The 20,443-nt window shown below is 44.2% G+C and overlaps 1 protein-coding gene across 1 annotated transcript in view; it reads left to right on the top strand.

Annotated features, from left to right (window-relative positions):
- The window catches only part of LOC132821661 (collagen alpha-4(IV) chain-like), a 266,111-nt gene that overhangs the window by 202,953 nt on the left and 42,715 nt on the right, over nucleotides 1–20,443 (top strand). The window contains exons 35-39 of the mRNA XM_060834370.1: nucleotides 5,748–5,822; nucleotides 13,091–13,198; nucleotides 13,746–13,853; nucleotides 19,157–19,228; nucleotides 19,617–19,745. Of these exons, the coding sequence (XP_060690353.1) occupies nucleotides 5,748–5,822; nucleotides 13,091–13,198; nucleotides 13,746–13,853; nucleotides 19,157–19,228; nucleotides 19,617–19,745 (492 nt within the window). The remainder of the gene's footprint in view (nucleotides 1–5,747; nucleotides 5,823–13,090; nucleotides 13,199–13,745; nucleotides 13,854–19,156; nucleotides 19,229–19,616; nucleotides 19,746–20,443) is intronic.

The raw sequence follows: 20,443 nt of genomic DNA, 5'->3' as shown, positions 1-20,443 counted from the left end.
GATGTCAGGCTCCTACTTATTGACCACAGCTTCGCCTTCAATATCATAATTCCAAACAAACTCATCTCCAAACTCCATTTCGTAGATCTCTGTTCTGCCCTCTGCAATTGGATCCTTGATTTTCTGACCCACAGACCACAATCAGTGAGAATAGGTGACAATACTCCTCCATGATAATCCTCAACACCAGCTGCCCGCTAGCCTGTGTACTCAGCCCCTTACTATACTGATTGTACACTCATGACTGTGCTGCCAAATTTCATCTGAACTCCATCTACAACATGGCTGATGTTACCACCATTGTAGGCCGGATATCAAACAATGACAAGACAGAGTACAAGAGACAAAGTGCTTGGTGATTTGGTGAAAAGGTAGCAATCAGCAAAATGAAAGAGCTGGTCATTGGCTTCAGGGAGCAAGGTGGAGGGTCCACCTCTATCTACATCAATGGGACTGAGGTGGGGATGGTGGAGAGCGTCACTTTTCCAACAACACATTTTTCAGCTCTGATCTCCAGCATCTGCAGTCCTCACTTTCTCCTAACAATCTGTCCTGGACCAGCCTCGTTGATGTGACAGCCAAGTAATCACAACAATGCCTCTACTTCCTCATTCATTCTGGATGCAATACACTTGGTCTGACAACTGCTCTACACTGTGAGAAACTATAGAGAGTTGTGAACACAGCCCAGTCCATCCCACAAGCCAACCTTCTATTCATTGACTCTGTCTCCACTTTCACTGCCTTGAAAAGGCAGCCAAATTCATCAAAGACCCCTTCCATCCCAGTTATAACCTCTTCTGTCAGGCAGAAGATACAGAAGCTTAAACACAGGATTGGAACCAGGTGGATCTCATTGAGTATGAGATCCCTGATTGGAGTTGTTAATCTCGGCCAATCAGGGAGTCCTGGCTGACCAGATAACCAGAAGATTTGGGACAGTCTCCTCATTCCAGTGATTGGCCCTGAGCTAGCTGGTCAGAGCACATGTACTGTGTATGTGTGAGTTAAAGGTGACGTGATGATGGGATACTAGTCTCTCTGCAGTAATTTTACACATATCCAAACAGGTTCAAAAACAGATACTCTTCCATTGTTATTAGACTTCTGAATGGATCTCTCAGATTTCAACTTTAAATGTTGATCTTACTCTTTCTGCAGTTTCTCTGCAGCTGTGACACTGTGTTCTTCGCTCTGTTCTATCACTATAATACATTTCATGCGGTGTGATCTACCTGTACTGCACACAAAACAAAACTTTTAACTGTACTTAGGTATGTGACAATAATAGATCAAATCAAAACTCCCCAATGCACTGCAGACATGTATCAGTACATTCAAACTTCAATACATTATTCCTCTTGAAATAAAAGTCAACATTTTATTTGTTTTCCCAATCACTTTCTGTACTTGTATATCAACATTTTATGGATTCATGCAAAAGAACACTCAGATCTTTATAGAATAATATAATCCCTACAGTGGGGAAACAGGCCATTCAGCCCATTGAGATCACACTGACAAACAGCATCCCACCTAGACACATCCTGTACCCTGCATTTCCCATGGCTAACCCACCTGGCCTGCACAACACTGGGCTCCATGGGGCAGTTTAACATGGCCAATCCACCCTAACCAACACACCTTTGGACTGTGAGAGGAAACCCACCAGATTACCGAGGCAGGAATTAAACTTGGGTCCCTGGCACTGTGAGACAGCAGTGCTCACCACTGAACCACCGTGCCAGCCCACAGAATTCAGCAGTTTCACTCCATTTAAATAAAACTCTGATTTTCTTTTCTTCCTATAAACAATGACAATGTCCTATTTTCCCACTTTATGCCAAATTTTTGCCAACTGATGTAACCTTTACCACTTGCAAACTTTGTGTTTGCTTCACAGTTGCATTCCTTTGTTGAAAGTATGTTCATGGGATATAGACATCACTGGCTATGTTGGCATTTGTTGCCCATCCCTAATTGCCCCTTGATGAGATGGTGGTAAATAGCCATGTTAGAGCATTGAACACCTCGATTTGTTAGAGAAACCCAGAGCACTGTTACAGAGGGAGTTCCAGGTTTCTGATCCAGCAACAATGAAAGGGTGGCCTACAGTTTGAAGTCACGGTGGTATGGAGCTTGGAGGGAAATGTGGAGGTGATGGTGTATCCATAGGTCAGATGCCCTTGTCTTTCTAAGTAGTTGAACTTGTGGGTTTGTGCTCAGAACATGGGTGAGTTACTGCAGTGCATCCTGTAGGTGCTACACACTACTGTAATTGTTTAAGGTAGTGTATGGGGTGACAATCAAGCATACTGTTTTGTCCGGGATGGTGTCAAACTTCTTGAGTGTTATTGGAGCTGCACTTGTCCAGGCAAGTGAGGAGTAATGCATCACACTCCTGACTTGTACCTTGTGGAAGTCTTTGTGGAGACAGGGGATAGTTATTCACTATTAAATTCCCAGCCTCTCAGCTACTCTTGTCGCCATTGTATTTTTAATGGTTGATCCAGTTGAGTTTCTGGTCAATGGTAATCCACAGGTGGTTGGTAGTGGGGGAACTCAGTGATGATGATACCATTGAATGTCAAAGGGCAATGGCTAAATTCTCTCTTGTTGGAGAAGGTCCTTGCCTGGCTCTTTTGTCATGCAAATGTTACATTCCTATTTATGTTTGGGTTGACTGCTAATAGTTAATCCTTTCATCCAAGTCATTGAGATATACTGGAAATAGTCGAAATCCCAGTGTTGATTCCCACTAGAATCACAGTGCAGAATGAAACCCATTGAGTCTATGTCAGCTCACAGAATGATCACTTCATCTGGTGCCATTCTCTAGTCTTCTCCCTGTAACCTTGCACATTGTTCTTTCCAAATAACTAATCAATTTTCTTTTGAATTAGTTTATTTGTGGTTTCACTGCATTTTCAGGCTGTGCATTCCAGACTCAATCCCTGATTTTTTTCCTCATATCATGGGCGGCACGGTGGCACAGTGGTTAGCACTGCTGCCTCACAGCGCCTGAAGACCCGGGTTCAATTCCCGACTCAGGTGACTGACTGTGTGGAGTTTGCACGTTCTCCCCGTGTCTGCGTGGGTTTCCTCCGGGTGCTCCGGTTTCCTCCCACAGTCCAAAGATGTGCGGGTCAGGTGAATTGGCCATGCTAAATTGCCCGTAGTGTTAGGTAAGGGGTAATGTAGGGGTATGGGTGGGTTTCGCTTCGGCGGGTCGGTGTGGACTTGTTGGGCCGAAGGGCCTGTTTCCACACTGTAAGTCTAATCACTTAATTGCTTCTTTTACTAATTACTTTAAATCTGTTTGCCAACCTGAAAATAGTCTATTAACCCTGACTCTGTAAGATAAGCGATTACAGTGTCAGAAGTGATATCTTCACATGGACATGGTCACTGGATCTTTATGTCAAAGTGGTGCTGGAAAAGCACAGCAGGTCAGGCAGCATCCGAGGAGCAGGAAAATCAACATCAGGAATTCTTGATGAAGGGCTTTTGCCCGAAACGCCGATTTTCCTGCTCCTCAGATGCTGTCTGACCTGCTGTGCTTTTCCAGCACCACTCTAATCTAGACTCTGGTTTCCAACATCTGCAGTCCTCACTTTTGCCTATGGTCACTGGATCCTCTGTCCATGTGAAGATATCACCTCTGACACTGTAAGCTCTTAGCTTATGCTGTAAAGCGTTTATGTACTAACTTATCAAATGTCTTCTGGAAATCCAAACATACTCAATCCAACGGTTGTCCACCCTACTTGTTACATCCTCAAAGAACATGAATGCATTCTCAAATTCAGCCAAATCTTATTTATTATAGAACATTGAACATTACAGCACAGTACAGGCCCTTCGGCCCTCGATGTTGCGCCAACCTTTGGAACCAATCTGAAACCTATCTATCCTACACTATTCCATTTTCATCCATATGTTTATCCAATAACCATTTAAATGCCCATAAAGTTGGTGAGTGCGAGTTGTAGGCAGTGCGTTCCATGTCCCTACTACTCTGAGTAAAGAACCTACCTCTGACATCTGTCCTATATCTATCACACTTCAATTTAAAGCTATGTCCCCTCATGCTAGCCATCACCATCCGAGGAAAAAAGCTCTCACTTTCCACCCTATCTAACCTTCTGATTATCTTACATGTTTCAATTATGTCACCTCTCAACCATCTCTCTAACATAAACAGCCTCAAGTCCCTCAGCCTTTCCTCATAAGACCTTCCCTCCATACCAGGCAACATCCTAGTAAATCTTTTCTGAACCCTGTTCAAAGCTTCCATATCCTTCCTATGTGGTGACAGAACTGTACACAATACTTCAAATGTGACCGAACCAGCTGCAGCATGATCTCATGGTTCCAAAACTCAATCTCTCTACCAATAAAAGCTAGCACATTGTATGCCTTCTTAACAACCCTCTCAACCTGGGTGGCAACCTCAGGGATCTGTGTTCTTAGGCACCAAGATCTCTCTGCTCATCTACACTGCCAAAAATCTTACCATTAGCCCAGTATTCTGCATTCACATTACTCCTTGCAAAGTGAATCACTTCACACTTTTCTGCATTAAACTCCATTTGCCACCTCTCGGCCCAGTTCTGCAGCTTATTGATGTCTCTCTTAACCTACAACATCCTTCATCACTATCCTCAGCTCCACCAACCTTAGTGTCATCCGTAAATTTACTAACCCATCCTTCTATGTCCCCATCCAGGTCATTTATAAAAATGACAAACAACAGTGGACCCAAAACAGATCCTTGTGGTACCCCACTAGTAACTGAACTCCCATCAATCATCACCCTCTGTCTTCTTTCAGCTAGCCAATTTCTGATCCGAACCGCGAAATCACCCTCAATCCCATGCCTCTGTATTTTGTGCAACAGCGTACCGTGGGGAACCTTATCAAATGCCTTACTAAATCCATATACACCACATCAACCACTTTACCCTCATCCACCTGTTTGATCACCTTCTCAAAGAACTCAGTAAGGTTTGTGAGGCATGATCTACTCTTCACAAAACCTTGTTGACTATTCCTAATCAACGTATTCCTTTCTAGATGGTTATAAATCCTATCTCTTCTAACCTTTTCCAACACTTTACCACAACCGAAGTAAGGCTCACTGGTCTATAATTTCTGGGGTTGACTCTACTCCCTGTTCTTGAACAAGGGGACAACATTTGCTAGCCTCTAGCAGGTAATGATGACATAAAGATCAAAACCAAAGGCTTGAAAATCTCCCTGGCTTCCCAGAGAATCTGAGGATAAATCCCATCTGGCCCAGGGGACTTACCTGTTTTTACACTTTCCAGAATTGCTAACACCTCCTCCTTGTGAACCTCTATCCCATCTAGTCTAGTGGCTTGCATCTCAGTATTCTCCTTGACAACATTGTCTTTTTCCTGTGTGAATACTGAAGAAAAATATTCATTTAGTGCTTCCCTTATCTTCTCATGTACAACTTCCCACTACTATCCCTGATTGGCCTAATGTTACTTTAATCATTCTTTTATTCCTGATATACCAATGGAAGCTTTAGTTTTCCTTGATCCTATCCACCAATGACTTCTCATGTCTCCTCCTGGCTCTTCTGAGCTCTCTCTTTAGCTTTTTCCTGGCTAATTTGTAACTCTCAAGTGCCCTAACTGAGCCTTCATGTCTCATCCTAATATTAGGACTCATTATACTGTCTTCTTTTAAAAATAAACTATTAATGCTTCTCTTAACAGGTGATATTGGTGACTCTATTAGTTTGAACGGATTGCCTGGAATCAAAGGGCAGATTGGTGACCCTGGAGCTCCAGGTAAATATGTACCTGTTTAATTATCAGAAGTTCCAATGTCTAAGTGGATCATTTGATCATGGCACTGTCTATTGACACCCAACATTATTTTTCAGGACAGTGTGAACTGTTAGGTTGAAGTCTTTTCCCAGAAGGTGAATCCCAAAAGCGATGTCTCCTGATCTGCTGTATCTTTGGAGGAAGTGGTGGGGAAGGCTCTCAAAAAACTGTTTTGAAATTTTTCTCAGATTTTCACTAACGTTTACCCCAATGTTGCTTTAGCCAAATGGGAACATTCCACCTAAATGTTTTGTGTGGAAGAAGACTGATTGATCTGACTAAGGGAAATACTAAGTCATTTTGTCCAAGTCCTTGAGAGAAATTGTAAATAATACTGCCCCCAGCATTGATCCCTTCAGCCCTTCACTAGAGTCACAGTGAAAAAGGAGGCCATTCCACCCATCATGTCTGTGACAGCACTTCAAACATCATATCACCTGTGCACAGCACAAAACCACCCTTTCTGATATAATTGTAGTTGTAGAAAGTTAGCTAGTGTGCATCTTAGAAACTTCACTCTGACGAAATAGAGTACACTGTCCTGAAACTGGGATGAAGCCATGTTATAAGGTACAGTAGTGACAGTTTTACTTGATATGTAGCTGAGTGATTTATGGAATAGAATCTCTACAGTTTGGAAGCAGGCTATTCTGCCCATTGTGTCCACACTAACATTCCAAAAAGCTTCCTACTCAGAGCCACCCTACAGCCCTATCCCAGTAATCCTGCATTTCCTATGGCTAATCCTCCTTGCCTGCATTTCCCTGAACACTGTGGGCAATTTAGCATGGCCAGTCCACCTCACCTGCACACCTTTGGACTGTGGAAGGAAACTCACGAACACACTGGGAGAACACGCAAATTCCACACAGTCACTCAAAGGTGGAATCGAACCTGGAGAAGAGGCATGAGTTGTCCTTAATAGACTGGGGAGAGCTACTTAAAGGGATGACAGTGCATAGGCCATGGCAAACATTCAGGAACACATGGGTGATCTGCAACAACTGTTTATTCCTGTCCAGCACAGAAGTAAGCTGAGTAAGAGGGACAATTCATGGCTTACAAAGGAAATGAGAGATAGTATCCAATCCAAGGAAGAAACATACAGATTGGCCAAGAAAAATAATAGATCTGAGGATTGAGAGCAGTTTAGAATTTAGCAAAGAAGGACCAAGGGATTGATTAAGGAAGGGAAAATACAATGCAAAAGTAAGCTGCAGGGAACATAAAGACTGACACTAAGCATTTCTATAGGCATGTGAAGAGAAAGTGATTGGTGAAGATAAATGTATGTCCCTGACAGACAGAAATGGGGGAATGTATAAGCAGGGACAAAGAAATGGCTGAGCAACTGAACACATACTTTGGTTCTGTCTTCACAAAAAAGAACACAAATCAGATACCAGATATGTTCTGGGTGTAGGTTTGCTCGCTGAGCTGGAAGGTTCACTTTCAGACGTTTTGGCACCATGCTAGGTAACATCATTAGTGAGCCTCCGGTGGCATGGCTCGCTTTCGATATGTGTATTTAAGTTTCCTTGTGTGGGTGATGTTATTTCATGTTGTGACATCATTTCCTGTGGCGATGTCATTTCCTGTTCTTTTTCTCAGGAGGTGGTAAATGGGATCCAAATCAATGTGTTTGTTGATAAAGTTGAGAATCTTGGAAATAACTGCCAGACTACTCAGACCCCTTGGCATCACAAACCCGCCAACACACTAAAACAGCAGCTAATGAACTCGAAATGTCCTATACAGACAATGAGCAAAACTAATGTAATTTACAAAATACCATGTAAGAACTGTAACAAACACTACATTGGACAAACAGGCAGAAAACTAGCCACCAGGATACATGAACATCAGCTAGCCACAAAAAGACATGACCCTCTCTCATTAGTATCCTCACATATGGATGACGAAGGACACCACTTCGACTGGGACAACACATCCATCCTAGGATAAGCCCAAACAGCGACACGGATGAGAATTCCTAGAAGCATGACATTCCAACTGGAACTCTATCAACAAACACATTGATTTGGATCCCACTTACTACCCCCGAGAAAAAGAACAGGAAATGACATCACCACTAGAAATGATATCATCACAGGTAAAGGCATTACCAACCCAAGGAAACCTAAATACACAAATAAAAAGCGGGCCATGGTACCAGTGCTTCATCCGGATGCTCACTGATGTTTCTTAGTATGGTGACACAATGTCTGAAAATGAATCTTCCAGCTCAGTGAGCAAACCTACATCCAGAACCTCAACCTGAGCTACACATCTCTTCAAAACTCGCTAACCAGACATGTTGGAGAAGGCAAGATTTAGTCAGAGGGAAGAACTGAGAGAGATCATTATGAGTAGAGAAATGGCATGGGAAGATTGATGGGAATGAAGGCAGATAAATCCCCAGCGCCTGATAATCTACATCCCAGTGTACTCAAGGAAATTGCTCTAGAAATAGTGGATGCATTGGTGGTCATCTTCTAGGATTCTGTAGACTCTGGTACAGTCCCTGTAGACTGGAGGGTAGCTAGTGTCACTTCAGTATTGAGAAAGGGAGGTAGTGAAAAGCCAGGGAATTATAGACCAGTAAACCTAACATCGGTAGTGAGGAAAATTCTCGAATTCGTTATCAAGGACTTTATAGCGGAGCATTAGAAAGCAGTGATAGAATCAGACAAAGTCAGGATGGATTCGTGCTTGACAAATCTGTTGGAATTCTATGAAAATGTAATGAGTAGAGTTGACAAGGGGGAGCCAGTCGATGTGGTTTATTTGGACTTTCAGAAAGAATTTAACAACATCCTGCATAAGAGATTATTGTGCAAGATTAAAGCACATGGGACTGGGGGAGTGTATTGAGATAGATAGAAAACTGGTTGGCAGAGAGAAACAAAGAGTAAGAATTAATGGATCATTTTCAAATTGGCTGGCAGTAACTAGTGGGCTGCCTCAGGGATCAGTGCTGAGACCCCAGCTATTCACAATGTATATTAATGATTTGGGCGAGGGAACAAAATATAACATCTCAAGTTTGCAGATGATACCAAGTTGGGGTGGGGGGGGGGGGGGGTGGTGAACTGTGATGAGATTGCAGAGATCCTTCAGCATGATCTGGACAGGTTGGGTGAGTGGGCAAATCAATGGCAAATGCAGTATAATTTGGATAAATGTGAGGATATTCACTCTGGAAGCAAAAACAAGGCGGCAGATTCCTACCTGAATGGCTGTACATTGGGAGAGGGGAGTGTGCAGTGGGACCTGGGTGTCCTTGTGCACCAGGCAGGTGCAGCAGGAGGTAAAGAAGGGAAAGGGGATGTTGTGAGAGGGTTCAAGTACAGGAGCAGGGATGTGTTGTTGTTGTTATACAGGGCCTTAGTGAGGCTACACCCCGAATACTGTGTGCAGTTTTGGTTTCCTTTTCTGGGGAAGGATGCTCTTGCTCTCGAGCGAGTGCAGCAAAGGTTTACCAGGCTGATTCCGGGGTTGGCAGGACAGATGGATGAGGGCAGATTGACTCGGTTCGGATTGTTTTCACTGCAGTTCAGAGGGGGATCTCAGAGAGACGTATAAAATTCCAACAGGACGAGACAAGGTAGATGCAGGGAGGATGTTCCTGATGGTGAGTGTGTCCAGAACCAAGTGTTACAGTCCAAGGGTTCAGAGTGGAGCATTTAGGATGGAGATGAGGAGACATTTCTTCAGCCAAAGAGTGGTGGGCCTGTGGGATTCATTGCCACAGGAAGTAGTTGATGACAAAACATTGAATATATTCAAGAGGCGGCGAGATGAAGGGCTTATGCTCGAAACGTCGAATTCTCTATTCCTGAGATGCTGCCTAACCTGCTGTGCTTTGACCAGCAACACATTTGCAGCGGCGAGATATAGCACTTGGGCGGATGGGATCAAAGGTTAAGGAGAGAAAGCAGGATTAGGCTCTTGAGTTGGACAATCAGCCATGATCAGGATGATTGGCAGAGCAGGCTTGAAGGGCTGAATGGCCTCCTCCTGCTCCTATCTTCTCTGTTTTTGGGCGGCACGGTGGCACAGTGGTTAGTACTGCTGCCTCACAGCGCCAGAGATCTGGGTTCAATTCTCGCCTCAGGCGACTGACTGTGTGGAGTTTGCACGTTCTCCCTGTGTCTGCGTGGGTTTCCTCCGGGTGCTCCGGTTTCCTCCCACAGTCCAAAGATGTGCGGGTCAGGTGAATTGGCCATGCTAAATTGCCTATTGTGTTAGGTAAGGGGTAAATGTAGGGGTATGGGTGGGTTGCGCTTCGGCGGGTCGGTGTGGACTTGTTGGGCCGAAGGGCCTGTTTCCACGCTGTAAGTAATCTAATCTAATGTGCCTGGAACTGTGAGGCCACACTGCTCACCACTGAGCCACCCTATCTATTACGTTTACGCGGTATCTAATCCATCATGTGAATGGGAAATCCGGAGCTAAGACATGAGATGTTGGAAAGTGTTACATTCCTCAGCATTAAGTTGTAGACTAGGAGCAAGTGAGGAAAGGCTCATTCCTGAAGAAGGGCTTCTCCTGCTCCCTCAGATACTGCCTGGCCTGCTGTGTTTTTCCATTACCACATTTTTCAACATTAAGTTAGAATCTATAATTTGGGATCAAATTATTTGGAATTGAGAAACCTGTGGCTTAATCAAGTATAACCAGCAGAGGTCCTTCAATGAAAGTTTGTGTTCAACAGATTTGTTAAGATTCTGAGTGTCTGATGTGAAATACTTTGTAATGAGAAAATCAGAAGGGTCTCTTTAATGTGAAAAATTGGTGAAGCAGATACAATAGCTTTAACATAGATGCATTTACAGAAAGTTTTCAATAAGGTGCCAATTGAGGATTGAAGAAGTGATGAAGAATATAAAAATCTTCAGAAGGAGATGTCAGGCAGCGTTTGGCTTTGCAGCCCCTCCCCCCTCCCCCTGGGGGCGGGGGGAGTGTGTATACACAGCCAGGTGGATGGGTGTGTCATGGCTGCATTTTTTAAAAATTGCATACGAAATGCAGGTGTCACTGGCTAGGCCATCCCAAATTGTTGACAGTCAACCCCATTGCTGTGAGTCTGGTGTCCCATGTAGGCCAGACCAGGTAAGGATGGCAGATTCCATCCCTATCCAAGTGGGTTTTTAGTGATAATTGATAGTCACCACTGGGTTAGCTTTTTATTAACTTCAGATTTCTGCTACGATGAGACTTGAACCATTGCTCCCCAGTACATTAACATGGGTCCTCGATTACTCATCTTGTGCCAATACCATTACACCATTGCCTCCCCTCTGCCCTGATTCAGTCCTGGTGGAGGGGCTTGTGGATTGCCTTACCACGTGGACACTGATTGAGACCTGAAGTGAGAAATAAATGCCCCCCTAAAGCCCTTATTCTGCTGCCCCCAGGTATTCCTCCAGCAGGGGCCAGGTGAGTGGCCACATGGGCAGCTGGCAAATTCCAGGCTGGGCTTCTCATTCAAAGGCGCTCCCTTCCTGGTCAAGGGATCCAGCCTTGGGAAGGGCTGGGATGGGGCAGCCTGTTTGAGAACGACACCCACATGTTTATTTCGATCCCCTCCCCCACACCCCCAGTCAGCAACCTTCAAGAGGATCCTTACCCCGTCCTCACTGTTACGGTCTCAGTCCCTCATTGATCTTTGACCTCTGACAACAGCCACTGTTCCCGATGGCGCTGATAGGCTGGCATTGTTGAGAGTTGCTGGTTACTGATTAGCCAGCAGCCCTCTAGAGAAGATTTCTACCTCCTTAGCTCCTAATCCACAGAGAAAGCCCAGTGTTGACAAACTAACTACCTAATGGATGGTAACTTCCTGAGGGCTATCCACATCAGAGGTGTTGTTCTCGACCAGACCAGACCCCTCAAAACATTTGGAGAGGGTAGCCTACACCCTAATGTTTTCTTATTTTAAAGGCAAATGTAATGTGCTTTGTTCCAGATGCAATTCAATTTGTCAAACTCCTCTATGTTTAACAAAACACAATTTAGTTCAGCACTAGTTAAAATACAACCAAAGAGAAAAGAACTTAGAATAACTGAACTCTATTAGAAAACTTAACAGAATAACAGATAGTGTGACCATTACTCATTAACTATAACAAGAGTAACATCCCATACACACATCCCTTGACAAAAAGTCAAATTCAGAAAAATAGGTTTGTCTCCCAGGGAAGTCAGGAGCCAAGAGAAACCCAGCTTCGCTATAACCCAGAGAGGGAAAAAATAGCTTCCAGTTGTTCAAGCCTCCAGCAGCCTCTCTCCCGTTCAACCTCCAACAACAAATGCTTCAAGCTCAAAGCTAAAAAAAATTTAGAAATCCTGGTCTGTGAGAGCTGGCCACACCCATTGAGGCTGCTTCTATTGTTACAACTTATTACAACAAATACAAGGCCTCACAAGCTGTTTGCAGTTTTAATTTTAGTAGACAGCTCATCACTTCCTCTCTTAAAACCTCTCTTTAAAAAAAGAACAGGACAGGTGACATGGGATTCTGCTCTTTGCAAGGCCCCATCATGAAGATTAAATACCACCCAACAGTATTGAAAGAAAAGTGTGTTTTGTGATGTGGGAAACATTATTATCCTTCCCTAATTGGCTGGACACATTAAGTGACGTGTGCAATGATGGATTGGAGGTCATGCACAGTTAGGACTCCCACAGTTCCATGTGGCACATTGGTGGAGGATTGGGATTTTACAGAAGGTTTCATGGTGACTTTCTACTGCTCACAGAGATTGGTCTGACAACGAAGTTTCAAAACTGAATTCTAACTCAGTGATTCTTGAGTTATTTCAGTACCTTGTTTCAGAGCAATACCATTGATAAATACCATGGGAATTGAGTACATATCTATAAAACAATTAAACATTTATTTACTGAATCTGTTACTTAATAAATACAAAGAAAAATGTTGTTAATTCTGAAAATGGCAACAATATTCAGTATTGGCTGATTAACATTTCAGGGGTAAAGCAGCCACATACTGGTGGACCAGTTGTTACGTGCAACATTTCCAGTTCTTATTCTAGTTGTTTCGGATGTTCTACATTCCTGATTTTTTTGTTTTGATCTTATGAATATACATTGAGCAATAATGCAGACAATAAATCAACCTCTACACAGTAAACATACCGATATCACCAGCTGCACTCCCGAGGGGCTGTGTAAGTAATGGTTTTCATTTCTCCTGCTCCTAGGTGTCGATGGTTTCCCGGGTGAAGCTGGTTCTCCTGGTATCGATGGAAGGCCGGGTGCCCCTGGGTGCAAAGGGGTCGGTGGTGATCTGGGTACTCCAGGTTTCCCAGGTACTAACTTTAGAAGAATAGCCAGGAGTTGCTGGTAATGGGTATGTAGATGGAGGTCAGCATGGCAGGCAGGGTAAGGGATAAGAGGATGCAATTAGGTAAAGAACCAAAGGAGCTTACAACCCATCTGCCCCACATCTTTCTGTAAGTGTTAAATGAGACAATCCTTTAGAAACTAGTGAGATTGTTGTTTTTATGTAGTTGTCACTGGCAAGGACAGCATCTTTTGTCTTGCAGTGGTGGATGGGGAGCTGTCTTCCTGAGTTACTGCAGCCCACGTGGTGTAGCTCCCCCCTCACCCCAGTCTGCTGTGAGAAGGTGATTCCATGATCTTGAGTGAGCTAATGTGCATGGAGGAAGCACATTTCCTTTGAATTCAACAAGTAATCAGTTTACTTTCTTTAAAGTTGTGATGTACAGGGCTAAAGGGGTCAATAGCAGTGGATATGTGATTATTTCACATGTGTAAGACGTGAGTTAAAGATGAATTCCGATTGGTAATGTGATCAGTTTGTGTCATACTGATTCCATTGCTTAATCCCATCAGGATACCAAGGACCTCCCGGAGATCCAGGAATCCCAGGGCCAACAGGATTGCCTGGAATCCAAGGACAGCCAGGATCTGCAAGACCTCCTGGCCCACCTGGTCCCAAAGGTAAATAATGAGGATAAAGCTCAGCCCTGAGGCCCCTGATAGAGACGATTTCATTCATGAGTATTTGGGAGACCGGGGTTGGGGGCAATGGTAAGAATCTGAAAGGTTAGTGTTCAAACCAAAACAAACTGAAGAGATTCACAGTTAACACGACACCGGTCATACCCTAGAGCTTATCTCATAAGATTAGGGCATATGTATACCACTTCTGTTTTACTGCATCTGGTCTCTCAGTTGGAGTCTCCATTTGTTTCTGCTTCAAACAGACTGACCTACATGGTGTCAATGGTATCATGTTACAACCAAGTGTTCTTTCCTCTCCAGTGCCACTTCCACCATTCACTTTGAGACTGAGCAATATCAGTCATAAACTAGAGTTACAAGTCTAAATTAACACAATTAAAATGGTGTGAAGACAGTGTTAGCAAAAACTGACTGGGAAGATAGATTATAAAGTAAGGTGATAGAGAAGCAAAGGCAGTTTTATGAGGAAACCTTTCATAACTCTCAACAGAGAGTGAAAGGTTTGAACATAGATCCTTACCATCTGTGGCTAACTAAGAAAGTTAATGAAGGCATCAAATTGAAACAAAGGGCGCAAAGATTAGTCACAGTCCAGAAGATTGATGGTGCTTTCGAAACCAAGAAACCATGACTTAAAACAAAAGCACAATTGCATTATATCAGTAAAATCAGTAAAAATTAACAAGAAGTGAAGAAACAGTGAAAGGTTCTATAAATGTCGAAAAGGAAAAGAGTAGACAAAGTGACCATTGATCCCTTCAAGAGTGAGACCAGTTAACTAATAATGCAGAAATAATGCAGAGGGTTTTAACAAGTATCTTGTATCAGTTACAGCAATGTAAGACACATCGGGTATTCAAAGAATATTGGAGAGTGAAAAGTCAAAGGGAAGAGAGGAACTAAAAGCAATTGTTATCGCTTAAGAAAAATAACTGGAAAACAAATGGGACAAAAAAATTAACAAATTCCTAGGACCCAATGGCCTGCAGCTCAAGTTCCAAAAGGAAGGGACAGCTGACATCGTGACTGATTGGATCCAATCTTTCCAAGTTCCTAGATTCTGGAAAGATCACAGTGGATTGAATAAATAGAAATGTCATACTTTTATTGGAGAAAGGAGGGATACAGAAGGCAGGAAACTGTGGGTGAAATTCTCCCAGCCCCTAAATGACCTGTGTAATGATGAGTCAGCTGTGAAAATATGGCAAGATTGGGAAAATTAATTCAATCCAAGGTTTGAACAATGAGACAGAATGGTAGTGAGCAGTGAGACCTTCCTGTCATTGATTTACATTGTATTTGTACCTAATCTTTTCCAAATGATAGATGGTTTGCTATTCTCCCAGGTAGCAGAGAAATACTAGACATTGATGATACAGGAGCAAGTGACCACAGAGACTGGAATCTGTACTGAGAAAAACCATAGATCACAGCTGGTCAGGCAGCATCCATGGAGCTCTGATGAGAGTCATCTAGACTCAATGTTAGCTCGCTGTCTTTCCATGGATGCTGTCTGACCCACTGTGATCTCCAGCATTTGTTGTTTCTAGTTGCCAACGTGAAAGTCAGAATGGGTACCGTGACTCCAGCTCAATGCTCACTCCTCCAGGCTTTCATCGCGGATGATGTTTGTGAGCTGCCTTCTTGAACTGCTGCAGTCCACCTGCTGTGGTAGACCCTTAGGGAGACAATTCTGGGATTTTGTCCCAGTGACACTGAAGGAACAGCAATATCTTTCTAAATTAAGATGGTGAGTGGCTTGGAGGGGAACTTGTAGGGTGGTGTACCCATATATTTGCTACTCTTGATATTTAGATGGATGTGGCTGTGGGTTTAGAAGGTGCTGTCTGAGGATCTTTGAAGAATTTCTGCAGTGCGTCATGTAGCTAGTGCACACTGCTGCTACTGAGGGTCGGTGGTGGAGGGAGTGGATGTTTGTGGATGCGGTGCCAATAAAGTGGGCTGCTTTATCCTGGATGGTGTCAAGATTCATGTCATTGGGGCTGCACCCATCCAGCGCAAGTGGAATGTATTCCATTTCAGGCTCTGGGGAGTCAGGAGCTGCAGTATTCCTAGTCTCTGACCTGCCCTTGCAGCCACTGTATTCATGTTGTGAGTCCAGTTGAGTTTCTGGTCAATGGTAAGCCCCAGGATGTTGATAGTGGGGGTATTCAGTGATGGTAACACCATTGAATGTTGAGGGGCAGTGGTTAGGTTGTTTCTTATTGGAGATGGTCATTGCCTGGCATTCGGGTGGCTCGAAAGTTACTGAGTGAAGTAAGACAAGGCAAGGCAGAGATGGCATAGACATTCCGGTCAGTGCTAAAAATAGAAACTTTATGAGAGCAAGTGAACAGCAGGCTAATCTGTGAGCTGGGGATGGGGTCCATGTGCACAGTGTCCCCAAAGCAGCCGGTCAATGCCAGTGGCCAGTGTGCACTGTAATGCAAGTCTGTTCTTCCTAAATAGAACATAGAACATAGAAAAGTACAGCACAGAACAGGCCCATCTGCCCACGATGTTGTGTCGAGGATTATTCCTAATCTAAAATTAAAATAACTTAACCTACATGCCCCTCAACTCACTGCTATCCATGTGTATGTCCAGCAGTCACTTAAATGTCCCCCAATGACTCTGCTTTCACGACCACAGCTGGCAACGCATTCCATACATTCACAACTCTCTGCATAAAGAATCTACCTCTGATGTCTCCTCTATACCTTCCTCCTAATATATTAAAATGATGACCCCTCATGCCAGTCAATCCTGCCCTGGGTAAAAGTCTCTGACTATTGATGCTATCTAGTCCTCTCATTATTTTGTACACCACGATCAGGTCTTCTCTCTTTCTCCTTCTCTCCAGAGAGAAAGATACGAGCTTAGTCAACCTCTCTTCATAAGGCAAGCCCTCCAGTCCAGGCAGCATCCTGGTAAACCTTCTTTGCACCCTCTCCAAAGCCTCTCTATCTTTCCTATACTAGGGTGACCAGAACTGGACACAATATTCCAAGTGTGGTCTCACCAGGGACTTGTGGAGCTACAGCAAAACCTCGCGGCTCTTAAACTTGATCCCCTGTTAATGAAAACCAAAGCACCATATGCTTTCTTAACAGCCCTATCCACTTGGGTGGCAACTTTGAGGGATCTATGTACTTGCACACCCAGATCCCTCTGTTCCTCCATACTGCCAAGAATCCTGTCTTTAATCCTATATTCAGCATTCAAGTTCGACCTTCCAAAATGTATTGCTTCGCATTTATCCAGGTTGAGCTCCATCTGCCATTTCTCAGCCCAACTCTGCATCCTGTCTATGTCGCACTGCAGCCTGCAGTAGCCCTCAATACTATCAACGGCACCCCTAACCTTTGTGTCATCTGCAAATTTGCTAACCCACCCATCAACCTCCTTATCCAAGTCATTTATAAAAAACTACAAAGAGCAGAGGCCCAAGAACAGAGCCCTGTGGGACCCCACTCAACACTGTTCTCCAGGCAGAATACTTTCCATCTACAACCACTCTCTGCCTTCTGTCAGCCAGCCAATTCTGAATCCAGATAGCCAAATCTCCCTGTATCCCATACTTTCTGACTTTATGAATGAGCCTACCGTGGGGAACCTTATCAAATGCCTCGCTGAAGTCCATATACACCACATCCTCTCCCCTCGTCAGTCTGTCTACACACTATGTAAGGAAACCTTCCTGAACACACCTGACAAAAACTGCTCCATCCAAACCATCTGCACTAAGAAAGTTCTAGTCAATATTGGGAAAGTTGAAATCACCCATAACAACAACCCTGCTACATCTGCATTTTTCCAGAATCTGCCCGCCTATGAGATCTTCAATCTGTCTACCTCTATTAGGGGTCTGTAGAAAACTCCCAATGCGGTGGCTGCTCCCTTGCAGTTCCTAACTTCCACCCATACTGACTCAGTAGACAAACCTTCCTCAACAACCTTCGTTTCTGTAGCTGTGATGCACTCTCTGATTAGCAATGCTACACCCCCTCCTCTTTTTCCACCCTCCCTGTTCCTTTTAAATGTTCTAAACCCTGGAATATCTAGCAACCATTCCTGTCCCTGTGAAACCCATGTCTCCGTTATGGCCACAACATCGTAGCCCCAAGCACTGACCCATGCTCTAAGTTCATTGCTCTTATTTCTGACACACCTTGTGTTAAAGCAGACACACTTTAACCAATCCCTTTGTTTCATCATGTGAGAAACCTTCCTGATAGATTCCCTACATCCTGTCACTGTCCCATCTGCAACTGCCCCCCACCTCTCAGACATGTGGCTCTGATTCCCACCCCCTGCTAGACTAGTTTAAACCCTCGCGAACCACATGAGCAAATCTCCCACCCAGGACATTTGTGCCCCTCCAGTTCAGGTGCAACCCGTCCTTCATGTCCAGGTCCCATCTTCCCCAGAAGGTATCCCAATGGTCTAGGTATCTGAAGCCCTCCCTCCTGCACCAGCCTCACAGCCACGTGTTAAATGTTCTGCAAATGGATCAGAGAGAAGCCATGAGGTTCCTGAGGGGTTGGCAGATGGAAAATGCCAATGTCTGCGAGGGATGAGTGTGCACAGCTGGTGCCCGTGCACCATGCCCCGAGATGCTGTTCCTGAGCAAAGTGACGGTGCTTCACAGCAAGCAGTGAAATCATCAGGTCCCCACTCGGACTTCTCTCTCGAGAATTCTTGACGTCAAGCTTGTTCGGTGTGTTTGGTAAGAAAGGAAGCTGGTTGTTGATGAGGTGAGTTGGACAAGTGAAGGTGCTGCTGCCTAGTGAGAAACTCCCCTTGCTGCTCAGCAAATAGGAGGGAAGATGGAGTGAGCTGTTCCTGACACTGGGATGGGGCAGGCTGGACCTTCTGATCTGATTCTACCACAAATCCTTTAGTAGCAAATAGACTTTCTCAGGAGAAAGTGAGGACTGCAGATGCTGGAGATCAAAGTCAATAAAGTGCGGGGCTGGTAAAGCACAGCAGGTCAGGCAGCATCTGAGGAGCAGGAGAGTTGACGTTTCAGGCTAAAGCTGATAAAAAGCTTGTGCTCGAAACATCGACTCTCCTGCTCCTCGGATGCTGCCTGACCTGCTGTGCTTTTTCAGCACCACACTTTTTAACAATAGATTTTCCCAACTAGGGAGTGATCTTTATATGAGATAGAACTCTTTTAAACTGGGAATATAGATTTTGAGAAGGTTCTTAAATCTATCTTGGCTGCTACTTTGAAAGTGAGAAAAGTTACTGGAAACAATATCCTTTCACTCTAGGTCAACCTGGAGCACCTGGTCTCCATGGTCTCAATGGTTTACCAGGACAGAAAGGATCTCCTGGATCTCCAGGTGAGGCTTAATCTTACTCAATATGTGACAGGCATCAAGTGCAGTGCAGTCCCGTCTCTCCAGATAACTGCACTGAAATACTTTGTTTCTGTGTACAGTTGCAAATCACATCACTTTGACACAGATAGCAAGCACAGCTACACGCTAGCTCCGCGACATAAATAAAAATCAGCGCTGCTTCAGGACAAATGCCCATCACACTTGTATTAATTTGTGAACACAGACACCAAATATAGTTCCAAAAAGAGGAGTTCTGTTGGACTGGAAAGATTGACTCTGTTCCTCCTATCAGAGATACAAACTGATCTGAGTTTCTTCTGCAAGGTTAGTTTCTATTTTTGAGCTCTATTGTGTCACATAATTTGTTTATATTTATGTAACTAAAAAGGACCAAGTGAAAGAGGGACCCCAGGATCACCGGGACCAATGGGGCTGAAAGGTGAAAAGGGCTCTCCAGGGCCTCCAGGAAGCACCAGTCGGTGCCCAGAGGGTAGGAAAGGACCTCAGGGACTTGAAGGTAAGCAAGCACAAACCTTTAAGGGGAGACGGTGTAGGTACTGCCCTGCCTGGCCCTTGGGACACAGTGGAAGGGTGATTCATACAGACTGTGGGCAGAGAGAGCAGTGAGATCCCTATGATCTCCATATTGACATTGCCCCCATGGGAGGCACATTGGGGCATTCTCTGCTTTTGGAGGTTGATGTAGTTTTGAAGTGTTACTACTGAAGCATTTCCCTTACATGCTCCATTACTGTAATAAACAGCAAATCTCCATGGATGCTTTGCCTCCATTACTGGAGTGAAAAATTGTATCTGTGCGTGCATTAGCCACACTCCCTGAAAGGGTCCACTTTAGCAGTTTTTCTCTGTGCCCCATTACTATCCTGCATTGACTCCAGAAACCTTGCAGTGCTTTTGAAATTATGTGCAAGATAAGGCAAACTTTCACCTACAGCAACATAAAAGGATTGTGAGGTCTCCTCTTCTGGCCTCCTGTTGATCCGCACTGTGCTCGCAATACAGCATCGTACAGACAGGCAAAGACCACATTTCAGAACCTGCTGTATTGAGAGGCCCAACTGAACATTTAAAACCATTTGCGGTTTAAGAAGAACTTCGAACTTCTACCACATTGGAGCTATTTTGGGTGCTGCTTGTATTGGGCAAAGTGTTGATGCAAATGTCAATACATTGCAAAGACTGAGACTGCAATTA

The sequence above is a fragment of the Hemiscyllium ocellatum genome, chromosome 13 (genome assembly GCF_020745735.1).
Source record: "Hemiscyllium ocellatum isolate sHemOce1 chromosome 13, sHemOce1.pat.X.cur, whole genome shotgun sequence".
NCBI lineage: Eukaryota > Metazoa > Chordata > Chondrichthyes > Orectolobiformes > Hemiscylliidae > Hemiscyllium > Hemiscyllium ocellatum.
This window is presented reverse-complemented; position numbering and strand designations above follow the sequence as displayed.